We start from the raw sequence: 14,748 nt of genomic DNA on the forward strand, positions 1-14,748 counted from the left end.
TTTTTAGTGAAGGCAATAATCAGGTTGTAAGGTTTTGTTTAGTGTCTCTTCGATATTGTGAAGCGCGTGCTATTGTAAACTGCATACTTCATCCACGGCGACGGTGACACTTCGGAATGGAGAGAGCGGCAGTCGTGCGCGTATGATCTTGGCACGCAAAGGTGACGGCAGCGGATATTTCAGCATCTCACAACAGATTACAGCTATTTCATCGCTAGAAGAGACTCGGGAACAAACATGTCCTCGAGAGAAAGACCAAAAGGGAATATGACCAAAGACAGCGTCAGCTTGCTGCCCTGCTTCTATTTTGTGGAGGTATGTTATTGCTGACTTACTCATTCTGACACCTGTTTCAAGAGGCATCTTACAGCAGTGGAGTGTCATGTTTAGTCCTTTGACAATACTATGTATATGTTCCTGTTGTCTCTCAGTCTCAGCCAACAGTGGATGCTAGCAGACACCAGATTTGATATGCAAAAGATGAGCACTTTAATTTTAGATAACACACTCAAACACATGCTCAGATCAACTTAAAAGCATCCACCTCTACTTGAGAGTTGTCAAATCACATGACTGACTGGTATTGGTACAGAGGTGATCATTTGTAAACCCACAGCTTCTGATTGTATTATACTGCATAAACATTGGTGGTTTATCAGATATATAAACTGGATGTAACGTAAGTCTTTCAGTAGCTAAACATCCAGGAGACAGCTCAGCTAAACATTCAGGAGACAGCTCAGCTCAGCTCACCCATTCTGTTCTCACATGAATCATGTCAAATAGATAAGAGGAGGGATCCGAGTCATCCTCATCTCAGCGTCTCTGCTCCACTCTGCTGGGACACACATCTCATATTTCCTCTGATGTCTTTGGTTTTTTAACCTACATAACAGTGATCCGTTAACACCGTGGTCGTGACTGGGGTACAGGTTATCATAGGGAAGTAGTCAGAGTGTTGTTAAGTTGTCTTTTACTGTATGTGTCAGCACTTTGAAGAGCCTTGTTGTTCGGAACTGATTTACTGACACGAATGGTTGGTTGAACCACGTTGCGTTCTTGATTGCCTGATAAAGTGGCACCATGGATTGTGGCCTGGCTGGGGCTTTTGTTTTTTGTCTCTAGTGGAACAAATTAAAACACACGTGGTAGTGCAAAACCATCCTAGTTGAAACAAGCAAACGCATTACATTGAACAGATAAATCAAACACAACACTGAGTAATCTTATGGTTAGGATAAGGAACAAGATTAGTTGATGTAGTATTCTCATCCACCAGCCATGTGTGAAGATCAATTGTTATTTAAGCAATGAAAGGGATCTGTAATATAAAGCCTCTTTCTCCCGGACCTCAACCAATTTTATTAAACCTTTATTTATACAGGGGAAACACACTGAGACCAAGGCCTCTTTTGCAGGTGCACCCTGTCCACAATATTTACACAATAATAAAACTACACATAAAAAATATAGTACCAATACTGATGCTTTCCGACTGGAGTGACAGAATTTAATCTCTTCCCTTTTGGTGTACTGTACCAGTGTACTGATGCATATATGGGGCAATGGGGCATCACTACAGTGCAGAATGGAGCCAGTGGGGCTTTCACTTGGGAAGAAAGAGAGCGTAAGCAATGCTACACTACATATTACAACACTCAGAGGGAGGTCCAGAGAGGTGTCGCCTTGACAGCTACAGTACAGTGTCGTGACAGCACAACATGGGATATTGCCATACAGACCTAGGTGCTGCTGTATGAGGTAGAAAACCTGGCTGCACGTACCGTAATTACCTTCCTCTTCCTCACTGATGACCTGATACCTGCCTTTTTCTCTTTCCTTTGAGCAGGGTCCTATCGTTTTCATAGAAAACATAATGGTCTTGCAATGCTGTATGTGTAAGACACCCAGCAAGCCATCATCGTTATTAGGAAACCTCCTGCTGAAACCACCAACTGAGAAGGAAGTACTGCCCTCTAAAAATAACCACCAGCCAACCAAGCCATTCCATGTGGATGTGGATGTACACATCCATTATTCAATCACTATCTGGGTTATGCTTGAGTAAGATAAGAGGGACACTTTGTCTGGTAGGCCAAGGCAGGAATAGGACTGTTTGTATTTTAATCATGGAATGCACCTGAGCAGTCATTAGTCATGCAAGGTTATTAAATCACATGCCTTTTCTTTTGAGTCATATTTATTTTCAAAGAAGCAGGTATGCCTGAGACTCCTGAGAATACTTGCTAGGGTTCTCGCTCTACCGAAGATGTGTTTTGCACAGTAGGTGCCCTTACAGTACTTGCCCTCTAAATGGGCATTTCACATTTTTCATAACACATTTCACTAGGTGTTGTGGGCATTTATGTTCTTCACTGCATTTGTTAGGTGGGAAGCCATGAATCTATCTGCAAAGAGTCTCTGCAGCTGTATTACAAAGTGAAACACAAAGCGCTGCCACCAGAGAGCAGCTGCCTCTCCCTTACAAGTTCTGCAGAGCTCCTCTCTTGGCGAGGTGGTCCAGCACCACTGACCTATATTTCTAGCTGAATGTGAGTGAGCACGTGGGAGATGTTTGTACTTTAAGTGCTGGCTAGGGCGCCCTATGCTGAGCCAGTGAAACAGAGGTGAAGACGGAAAAACAAACACTTAAATACGGCACATATTCATATGCAAACATAGTGTATGTTATGGTTATAGTTTTCACATGAAAGACCCCTTCTCCATCAATGACTTCTAATGGGTTAACCAGCACAGCGATTTACTTAACATAAATATTTGAAGATTGTTGGACGAGTGAAATTGCTGGCTACACAGTTTTTGATTTATGGAAGGCACTGCAGATCAGATAGAAGAGAGAGTGCACCTGATATGAGCAGCATTAAAACATGTATATATATTTTTTTATCATAATCAGTCTCAATGTTGGTGAAATTCTAGTGTCATCTCATTAAAGCATCTGGATTCATATTTGCATTCAGACCCAGATATGTGAACCTCTATTGGCTCAGCAGGGGTGACTCCAGCATTCTGACATCAAGAAACATCCTTCTGTTCCACTCGCAGCAGGGGGGCTCTTCCATCACATGCTACTTACAACGTTAGGCGTTTACGCTGGAGTCTGGGATTACTGCAGGACGATGCCAGCGGTCAAATTCAGACCACAGGCTGCAGTGCCGCCCAATGAGGACACAGCACGACATGTACATTCAATTACACATGTTATTTTTGCCTACACATGAAACTTGTTTTGCTTCTCTAGACAGTAACTGTATATGTTAGCATGTTAATCGTAGGCCGATACATGCTGAGACATTATCTGGGTTTTCATCTGTGTCCTATTTTGTTTAGGCTGAGTCAGATGCTAAGTCTAACTAAGTCTCGACTTAAACTACACTGGTACCATCTACCCATATCAGTCCCAACAGCCCTAAAAATATACTAGTAGATCATTTGAAAGTTTGATGTATGTTCTTCATTTATTTGGCTTTATCAGATGACCCCCTTCTTCCCCATCAGATCTTCTTGTGTTGGGTCGTAAAGCTTTCTCCCTCCTGCTAAAAGGGAAGCAGTGCAATATCCAGTGAGGGACTATCTCTTCAGAGCCCCAGCTCTCTGAGCACTTAAAGATAATTACTTGGCTGAACACGCAGAACTGTGACAAGTCAATGTGAAATTAGTGCAGTGATGCATCTTATCAAAACCAGTTAAACAGGCCACGTTTGCAGAGCTAGGCTTTTGATTCATATTTGAGTGATACCACTTCAGTGTTTCCTAGATAGCTAGGAAACATAACTATTAAGAGTTTATTCAGAGTAACCTATGTATTTCACTCTGTGCTTTTTCATGGTACTGATTTTATGCCTTTTTTTATTTATTTTTTTAAATTGCTTGATAGCTTTCTCTCTGGCTGTTAAGGACATAAATGCAGTTTTCTTTCACTCTTTTGTTGGGTTTATAAGTGTCCAAAAGACATCACATCCCAGATTAGCACAGCCATTTTACATTTTATGTGCGATTAAAAGGAAATTATCCCCTCAGGTCACAGAAAGCATCAATTTCCTCTTGGAATTGAATTAATGAGGGCAGAGGACTACACACTGATAGTGACATTTGCTGTTTTCTGTTTTCCTTTCTGTTTATTTGTCTCTTTCTTAATTTGTTTGTTTGTTTACCTCCCTGTGAGCAGATCCCCATCCTGGTCTCCTCCGTGGTGAGCCTCTACTTTCTGGAGCTGACAGACATGTTCAAGCCCATCCGTTCTGGGTACAACTGCCAGGACCGCAGCCTGAGTCTGCCCTACATAGAGCCCACCCATGAGGTCATCCCCCTCCTCATGCTGCTCAGCCTGGCCTTCGGAGGACCAGCCATTACGGTCAGCCACTAAATGTCATTGTTTTTGTCGCAAACAAACACAAAAAACAAAAACACACACACTGTGTCCTCAACAAAGGAGTCATGTCATCAACAAAAGGTTACCAGGACAGGGTAGTGTAGTTAGGATGATGTTGCACCAAGTCACCATGTTGGTCATTACTGACTGCACACTATTAAATATCTGTCATATACATTTTTTATTTTTTTATTTAACCTTTATTTATACAGGGGAAACGCACCAAGAGACCATGGCCTCTTTTGCAGGTGCACCCTGTACACAATATTTACACAATAACAAAACAGCACATAAAAAAGACAACACAGTTCAATACAGAAACCAATTCATTCATATAAATAACCACAATATGGTATAATATTATTATTATAATTATTATATAATATAATATATTATATTATATTATAATATGACATAATATTAAGAGAAACAATCACCTCAGGGCTGGTATAAGTGGTCTGTGTGATTTCATCTGAGCCACTCCGACATGTCATACAGTACACTGGGGAGGCTATCCCTAGGCCAACTTGGTTGTTAATGATGGAACGTCAATGCATAACTGGAATGGGCAGATCATGCTTTAGGCGATGGGCTAAGACATGCCCCAAGAAAGAAGCATGATGGTCACATATGGCATAGCTGGGCCAGTGGTCAGTAAGAAGGCATCGCTTAACGGGGAACGCAAGCTGGATGTCGTGCTGTGACCCTTAACTGATTTATTTATTTTTCGTAAGAGGGGGGTGATAGTAGACCAGCATTCCATTGCCTCTGATACTGCTCTGCTTGTTCTTCTCCCCCAGCTAAAATGTTGTTACAGTTTGAACACTGCTCAGGATGTTGAAGCTGTTTTCTATAGTATGACTAATCTATCAGTGTTGCTCTATGACAAGTTGAAACAAGATGCAAACTCACAGGAAAACGGTTTCTCTATCTACCAGAAATCCTCTCCAGTTTTAAAGCAGAGGCACTTACAAAAAGATAAGTCACAAATATTCTTGTCTCGCCGCCATCTTCTCCAAACAGACAACAGTGGAATTCTACAGCTTTAGTTTGATGAAGCAAACTCTTCCTTAGAGATCTCCTAGCAACGCACAGTGCGGAGAGGAGCATTCCTTGGGATTCCAGGCCTCTGTCAGACTTCTTCTCTCGGGTGCATGCACTGTGGCTTCTGCTGTCAACCATCATTTGACTACCGCCCACCCCAGGGCATCATGAGAGCACGCATCGCAGGCTGCCTGTTGTCCCCCTTCTGGAGCTCCGTTCCGACACAGTAAATGTAGTTCTCTCTCTGGCTATGAATCTGTTTTAGTTCCCCAGGTGAACTGCCTGATTGAAAATATGTTTGGGGTTATGATATTTTTTATGATAAGGTTTTGTGATTGTGGTGATGTTGGTGGTTGGGGGTTTGCTGTGTGGGATAGGGGTTTTCTGGCCACTCATGCAGAAATGTGTTGATAAGTTCACATTCTGCTTTCGCTTTTCATTAAGCTCTTCAAGCATGTTAGCTACTTCGTTTTAGAACTTACTAGATGACTAATTTGCCTATTTTGAAGGTTGAGCTATTTTCTTTGAAAAAAAAAAAACCTGGGCCTGATGATGGTGTTACATAAGGTGCTTTGTATTGCTGTCCATCCTATATTTGTGAAACCAATTCGTGCTTTGTCAGAACAGCAGTTTACCCAAACCCTTTATTGATCCCCTCTCTCTGATTTATAAAAAAAAAAACTATAATAACTAAGGTCTCTCAAGCTGTTTTTTACTATTGGTAAGTCACTGCATTCATAACAAACACACTCCCAGTCAATGCCTTTTAATTACCAACACTGTTCAAAGCTCTCATATTTAGACTGACTCTGATGAACAAGCTCATTATCAAAACTGATTGGGATTAATTGTCAAAGCACAAATAAAATCAAAGCACTGAAACAGACGATGGCCATATGAACACGTGGGAATGTGAGTGCATGTGCTCCATCATGCTAATATTTTATTATACATACATCATTGTACATACATCATTGTAATATTTTACGTTTGATATTGCATATACATACTCCGGAAACACACTCCTACACTGGGAACTATTGGATACTGTAGTGTATTACAATAACACAATTCCATAACAAGTTATAATGAACCTATACAGTATAAGACATAAATACACCTGATACTGTTAGTCCAGATCTTTACCCCTCTCTTTTCCCTTTTTAGAGTGCTGTATTAGAAACAGATTTAACATTAGGGAGGAAGTGTCTGCAGGTAGTCGGGTCTCCTGTGGCTCGGCCAGTTGTCGTAGCTCAGAGAAGTGACTCCATCTCTGTGGCTGGACTAATCAGCCTGTCAGATGGTGACAGTGTGCTGCCATGGTGATAGCTGTGTGTTATTTGGGCACGGGTCCTCCTCACGGTGCGACAGTAGCCCCCGCCAAAGGCTTAGCCACTACCCATAACATCCTGCCTGCCAGGACAGGGTGTGGATCACCGCTGACACCAAACACACTGCCCTACTGAGCTATAAACTCCTCTTGCACTCATACTGACAGACAGGGGAGGGTTATGATCTGACGATGTCTGTATTGGACTGTATGAGAGATGATAGGTAGGTTTACATCCCTGCGCTAGTTATGATGGTCTGGGTAACACAGATTGGTATTGATTGACAGGTGTGGTAGGAGTGCGTGTTTTTATTGTTTCAGCCCCGCTGGGCAGAGGGGATTATGTTTGAAGGTCAGATTGGAGAGGTGTATTCAAAGACAGATGCCAGGGCAGACAGGGAGCCTGTAGTCCTGTCAACATGCCCAGCACAGTGGAGTGACAATGGCAGCTGAGGCTATCAGCCTTTCTCCCAAGTTTTGTTTTTGCTCTCTTTCTAGGACGTATGCCTGGGTGGATTCGTACAAACTGTATAACTTGGCAGTTTTATAGTGGTCTTGAGAGTTGTAGAAATACAGTGTAACTAATTGGGTTTGAACCTGGATCATCTGCATGCCACAAGATTGTGTTGGCCTGCTGAACTAAACACTAGGTATTAGCTCAGGGGACTAACACAAGCCTCCAGGTCTCAGATAAGGTTACTCATAACTCGAGGATGGTTCAACAAACCACCTCCTCTACAGCAGCACTTTCCCTAACCTTTCAGCTGGAACGATACTGTACCAAAGAAGAGAGCTTTACCCCAAGACCGAGAGAGCTGAGAGGCGAGAAATAATTTAGGCAGTGATACTGTGGAGTGGAGGGACATTTGATCTCTTTATCCCTCCTGTGTCCACAGTATCTCTAACACAGCCAGGCCATGCTCTGTTCACAGATAATGATCGGAGAGGGGATTCTGTTCTGCTGCCTGTCTCAGAGGAAGAACGGGGTCGGGGCAGAGGCAGATATCAATGCCGCAGGGTGTAACTTCAACTCTTACATCCGTCGAGCTGTCAGGTTTGTTGGTAGGTTTTAATTTGTTCTTAATAAGCTTGCATTCAACTTAGAAGTGCCCGACTGTTTTTTTTTGTAATATAAATGAAGTGTGTGTGTGTGTGTGTGTGTGTGTGTGTGTGTGTGTGTGTGTGTGTGTGTGTGTGTGTGTGTGTGTGTGTACCAGGGGTCCATGTGTTTGGCCTCTGTGCCACGGCTGTCATCACTGACATACTCCAGCTGGCGACGGGCTACCATGCACCCTACTTCCTGACCGTGTGTAAACCCAACTACACCACACTCAACATGACCTGTGACGACAACTCCTACATCCTGCAGGACATCTGCTCCGGAGCTGACCCTGCAGCCATCAACCAGGGCAGGTGGGAAACGTTGACCTTTGAACTCTGAGAGCTGTTGTCACATCCATCTACCTTGCTTTCAGTGGTTGGCTATTGAAGAAGTCCATCAAATGTATTCACCACAAATGTGTTGGCGTTTTCCTCAGTAGATCATTTTCAAAGAGTCAGTATTCAAATACTATGCTGTGTATAAAGAGGCATTTTGACTGCAGTGTTGATGTGTGAATCATGTGAATCATGTGAATCATGTGAATCATGGCTTAACACAGTTCTCTGGTTGTTTTCCTTGGGATTAAGCAGGTTTTTCAGATTTGGTTGATCAGTTCTATTTTCATGTATACGCACAAGGGCCTAGACAATCTATTTAGGTGTCTAATCATTGCAGCTGTAGAGTAAAAGAGGGCCTTTTGATGTTTCGTCTAATGAGGTTAGTTTGAACGAGGTAATGCTATTGCACATCAGCAAATAGCTCTACACTGAACACTTCTGTGGATTCAGGGGATACAGTATATATCCCCTATAAGCATGTATGTATGTCTTTTTCTGAAGTGGTTTGTGAAAGCAAGCAAACATAGAGTAGACATATCACACATGCTATAGTGAGGAGAATTGTGATGACTCTCTCTGTCATTCTGAGAGTGATGTATAGCCTCCTCGGAAAAGACAGATGAAGCAGACCATTAAATTCTGCCTCAGCCATTAAAAGGACCAAACTGGCAGTAGCTCAAGGCATAAACACTTTCTGCTATTTCCTATGGCGGCTCACAGTCCAACTCTAATTACCTTTAGCATCTGGAAGAGATTGAGAGAGAAATTATTGTTATAGAGGTAGGTTATTTGGATTGTGCTCACTGGGTAAGTAGTGCACTTAAATGTTTTATTTGGTAAGGTTTCAGCTCAGCTCTCGTCTGCTGCTCCTCTCATCCCTCATGAGCTCTCTCTCATCTACTATACAAGCATACTGTACTTTTGAGTCAAGAACTCCATTCATCCATACAATACATGTTGGCTGAGACCGAAAATATTCTATTTCTGTTCATCCATCTCTTCCAGAAAATCCTTTCCGTCTCAGCATGCAACACTGGCATCCTTCGCCGCCGTCTACATCTCTGTGAGTAATCTGTCACTCCCACACAACACTCAGCTGTACTTACTGTCTCAAAACCCGTATTGCTTACGCTGGATCACCACATGTAACTCAGGCAAGCCTTTTGTGTCAGATTCAATCAACTGTTATGATGTGACATCTCCAACTCCACTGTAGCCCAATATTGTAGTATTTCTTCTTTTGGCTTCTTTTATACTCCAAAAGTTTGGATTTGAAATCAAACAATTACTATGCGGTTAATGTAAACATTCTCAGCTTTTATTTGATGGTATTTGTTTTATGTATTGGTTTCACAATTTAGAAATGACAAAACATTTTATGCATAGTCCCCCTGTTTCAGGGCAACATAAGTTAATCATATAATGTCCAAATGAGGCACTCATGTTTAGTATTTGGTCAACAACCCTTTGCATGCAAAAAACTGCCTGAAGTCTGTGACCCATTGACCCCACCTGACACTGGGTATCTTCTCTGGTGATGCTATGCCAGGCTTGTACTGCAGCCATCTTCAGCTGTTGTTTGTTTTGAGGTATTTTTGCCTAAAATCTTATCATCAGGAAATGAAATACATTTTGTATTTAAATATGAAGATTGACTTGGCCAGTCATGACCTTTCCACCTTTTGGCCCTGAAAAACTCCAGAGTAGCTATGGCAGTATGTTTTGGGTCATTGTCTTATTGTATGATGAAGCGCCATCCAAAGAATTTTGAGGCATTTACTTGAGCAGACAAGATGTTTCTGTACACTTCAGAATACATTCTGCTGCTGCCATCAGCAGTTACCTCATCAATTCAAACAAGTTAGTCAGTTCTAGTAGCAGCTATACATGCCTAAACCATAACACCCCCCCCACCATGTTTCACAGATGAGGTGGTGTGCTGCAAACCCTGGGCAGATTATTGTTTCTCCAAACTTTCCACTTGCAACCACACTGGTACATAATAGTGATAATAATATTCTTATTATCTGTCCACAAGACCCTTTTCCAGACCATATTTTTAGGTACTTTTCAGCTAACCTAACCTGACTAGTAGTTTGCACCTCTGTAGTTGGCTGGTGGCGTATTCTGCGGATGGTACCCTCTGACACATTCACATCTACCTCCTAGAGAGTGTTCCTGATCTGTGGGACAGTTATTTTGGGGGTTTTCTTAATTATGGTGAGGTATTCTTCGGTCATCCACTGGAGAAGTCTTACCTACCAGCCGTTTATGATTGCTGAGCTTACCAGTGGTCACCAGAGGTGTTCTTTTGAATGATGTTTCAAATTGTTGATTTAGTCAAGGAAGCAGGATGCTGACTCACCTCCCTGGAACACCACCAAAACCTCCTCGGGCAGGCAGGCAGCATCTCCAAATTAATGGATTTGTGTGGTGTTTTATCCATCTAATGGGCTTAGCTGAGGTTTTTTAACAGAAAGACATGGGGAATGTATTAATTCATGTCTTTGTTTGAATATATAAGTGTGGTTCTCTTTCAATCGACTCATTATGGGGCACTCACTCTGTGTACCTGTTAGCTGAAGACCAGGTATATGAGGTGACGCTCGCAGGCAGATAGCCCTTACCGCCCGTCCTATATATAGGACCTAGCAACTATGCTAATTTGATCCTTTTTCCTTTTGACTTGCTGACTGATTCTCCTGGGGCATTAGGTTGCCTGTGGTTCACTGCTCAGACCCCCTTATGCCCAATATGTCCCGACTGTGATGGGCTGGCACCTGTTTTCTGCAATAAAATGTTCGCTGGAACAACGGCCAGAGGTGTTAGTGCACTAAAACAAAAACTCTGGCATGCGAGCAACCTGCCCCCTGTAGGGTCATGTCTCTCGCATGCATGACCCCGGTTGCAAGGTAGCCACTGCAGGAGCATGAGAGCTGCCTGTCACTCCATTTGGAGCAGTGGCACACATGCTCAGTCTCCCCCTGTGTCCACCGCATGGTGTCACAGGGCTACAGACTGCAGCTTATGGGTCCACTCCCTGCCTTTGCGGTCAGTTGCACATTGGAACGTGACCTAAATTCTCAAAGTGGAAGCCGCTATTACACCCCTATTACACCCCTATTACACCGCTATTACACCCCTGGGGAGAGGCTGATGATGACTGATGTATAGATGATTCACTTACTTAGACGTAAATGTACTTTCAATAAAGGCGTCTGCTAAATGTCTAAAATGTAAATGTAAATGAGGCCTTCAGATTATCAAGTATATCGACGATTGGCTCGTATGCACTAATTTCGAGGCGCAGACAGCCAATCACACAGCAATACTGCTTTCACATTGCTCAACCTAGGCTGAGTGAAGGGTTGAACCGAGTTGAATGAAGAGATCTAGAGGTTACGAATGTAAGAACCCAGGTTCTCTGAAGGAGATTATGGAGATCCCTCACTTTGTTGCCCCTCTCACGTTGAGCTTGTGAAGAGTGGTTCACTGGATAAAATGGGTGCACTCGCTAGGACCTATATATAGGACAGGTGGTAGGCAGGGCTATCTGCCTGCAAACATCACCGGCCTGGACCAGGCATGATTGAACAGGGGTCTTCAGAGAATAGGTACACATAGTGTGTGTCGCATAGTGAGGGGTCTCCCTCATCTCCTTCAGAGAACCTGGGTTACATTTGTAACTTCTAGTTTGGTGTCTTCCTTAAAGACATAACACTGTTGCACAGGGATTGTGTGGGATTTAATCCACAGCCTACTTAATTTCTTTATTGAATTTTTTTTTGAGTTTAGTATTTTTCTGTCTTTGGTCTGTAGATGTACTTCAACACTACGCTGACAGACTCTTCCAAGCTACTGAAGCCTCTGCTGGTGTTCTCCTTCATCATCAGTGCCATCATCTGTGGCTTGACCAGGATCATCCAGTACAAGAACCATGCCATTGATGTCTACCTAGGCTTCCTTCTAGGGGGGGGGATAGCAGTGTACTTAGTATGTACTGCGTAAACTTCCTTACAGTAATGTTTCATGTTTTTGTGCATTTGTAGTGTAGAGATAGTCATAAGAAATTCAAATGTAATGCTAATTATCTTTAAATTGTCATGTCATGTTCAGTGCTTGTTTGAAAAGCATTGGACTGAGCTAATTTTCTGTGTGTGTTGACCACATGACTTTGTGTTGGCCTGAAAGTCCCTGTGTGTACTGCTAGTCCATTCTAAAATCCTATCCATCACTGTCTATTCTAACGCTCTGTGTCTCTTTTCTAGGGTCTGTATGCAGTAGGGAACTTCCAGGCCAGTGAGGAGATCTGCTGCAGGCCGCCCCAACAGCCCCGTCCTCCCTGCTCCCTGCCCCATATCAGCCAGGAGGCAGGGCGCCACCTGCAGGTGAAGAGCTGCAGCAGCAGCAGTGACGGCCTCTCCACCTCTCATTCCGAGGGCATCCTCCACCGCAACCTCCACCACCTCCAGCACCGTGACAGCAGCTCCCTCACCAGCCTGAAGAGGTCCAGTGCTGACGTGGAGGTAATCTCACCACACAGCCCCATGGGGAAGGAGAGCATGGTGACTTTCAGTCACACCCTGCCTAGGGTCCACACACCAGGAGCGCTGGAAGACGCCGCGCGCCGCAACGCCACCATCCACGCTTCCATGGACTCCAGCCGCTCTAAACAGCTGCTGTCTCAGTGGAAGAGCAAGAACGATAGCCGCAAGTTTTCCCTGCAGGTCATGGGGGATCCTGAGGCCATCCAGTCGCCCCACCACGGGACCATCGAAATGAGGTCCAACTCTGAGCCCTCAGCCATGGGGGTCAATGGGGACAAACAGTACCTGAAACTGGCCACAGGGGCCAGCACCACCCTCCCCAGCAACTGCAGTGGTATCACCGGCGGGGCCCGGGTCTCCATGCAGTCTAGACCTGGTTCATCCCAGCTGGTCCACATTCCAGAGGAGACTCACGAGAACACATCGCCCAAGGTCGGTGGGGAAGGGGGAGGGGCAGGGTGTGGGGCTAACAGTGCCGCCCACGCAAACTGGTTGAAGGCTGCGGAGAAAAGCATCCCCTGTAGGACTAACGGTAGCCAACAGCCACGCATCATGCAGGTCATTGCCATGTCCAAGCAGCAGGGCCTGCTCCAGACTCACTCCAAGAGTCTGGACGAGAGCGGTGCGATCAGCTGTACGGGCTCCATCCGCTACAGAGCTCTGACAGACCAGGATCCCATCAACGCGACAGGAGACTGTCCACTGGGAAGCAGCATAGGCAGCATCTCAGGCAGCACTGGAACCATAGTGAGGGTGGACGCCCATCCTGAGAACAACAACCAGCCCATGGTCCAAGTCCCCTCTGCGGATGGTAATGGCTCCTGGAATTGGAGGGCCCAGGACCATGGAGGGGGCAGCTTGCGCCAGTCCTTTGAGCTCAACGACCTGAACCGAGACTCAGAGTGCTCAGAGTCCCTGAGGAACGGAGGCTCCATAGAGAGAAAAAGAGCGCACCCAACAGCTGCCACCAATGCAGGGATCGGAGATCAGCATCACCCCCTCCATCACCAGGGCATTACAACCATCAGGGTGACCCCAGTGAAGGGGGGTGGTGGTGGGGTTGAGGCCCCCTCTGAGACTCTCTCTGTGGCCTCCAGCCGTGACTCCACCCTCCGGAGGAAAGGGAAAGGGAATATCATCCTGATCCCAGAGAGAGGGAACAGCCCAGACAACACCAGGAACATTTTCTACAAGGGGACGTCGTCAGCCCAGGCTTTCAAAGAATGACCGGCTTCATGAAAAGATAAAAAACAGAGAAAGCAATGTAAAGGAGTGAGGGGGACCTGCTCTCCCGGGTACGGTGTGTTTACAGCTAACCTGAGTCTGTGGTATGAGCCAATCCATTGCCAATCGCTATGTCCAGATGTTTTACTCCCAAAACAGACTTTATTTAGCATGAGATTTTGTAAGTGTTCACACAAAAGCACAACCTATTGACTGTTGTAGAGCTGTTTACTACGTATTTATGTGATCACATCTAAGACTAACTAAAGCTACGGTCGAATATTGCAAAGCTGTGTACCACTGTGAGAACTAAAATCGTTTACTTTTCTGCACTGTAAATATATTAAACTTGGTGCTACACCACTATTTACATTGAATACATAGAATTACATGAATAGAGAATACATTATTTTACAAGTGCAATGGTTAGGAACTTGATATCTAAAAGAAAATACTTTTTGTACTATGTGCAGTACAGACTTCACATACTCTATACAGAAAACTGTGTATGACCATAAGTGCTTAGCAATCTTACTGTAGCTGAATTTAATATGCTGTGAACTGCACAGTAATTATTGTTTACTGTAGGCCCTCATATACAGTAAAATCACTGTATTGTGTTCAATTATCATCCCAACATAAAGCATTCACACATAGCGCAGGAACTGTGCTGGCCTTGTGTTGTTACACTGTAGCATTCCTTATATATTTTGCAGTTGAGTAGACACAATAAAGTGGCAATAACTGTACAATGCCATCTATTGACAAGA

At 44.2% G+C, this 14,748-nt stretch overlaps 1 protein-coding gene across 1 annotated transcript; it reads left to right on the forward strand.

Moving 5' to 3' along the window:
• Positions 1 to 237: 237 nt before the first annotated feature.
• Positions 238 to 13,981, forward strand: LOC310801388 (phospholipid phosphatase-related protein type 4-like; the record flags this gene model as incomplete). Its single annotated transcript, XM_083665391.1, has 7 exons — positions 238 to 315; positions 4,190 to 4,375; positions 7,700 to 7,829; positions 7,985 to 8,180; positions 9,213 to 9,270; positions 12,027 to 12,200; positions 12,476 to 13,981. 7 exons carry the CDS (start codon positions 238 to 240, stop codon positions 13,979 to 13,981), a joined length of 2,328 nt encoding a protein of 775 aa, XP_083521517.1.
• Between the last annotated feature and the right edge of the window lie 767 nt (positions 13,982 to 14,748).

The sequence above is a fragment of the Argentina silus genome, assembly GCF_951799395.1.
Source record: "Argentina silus genome assembly, chromosome: 1".
NCBI lineage: Eukaryota > Metazoa > Chordata > Actinopteri > Argentiniformes > Argentinidae > Argentina > Argentina silus.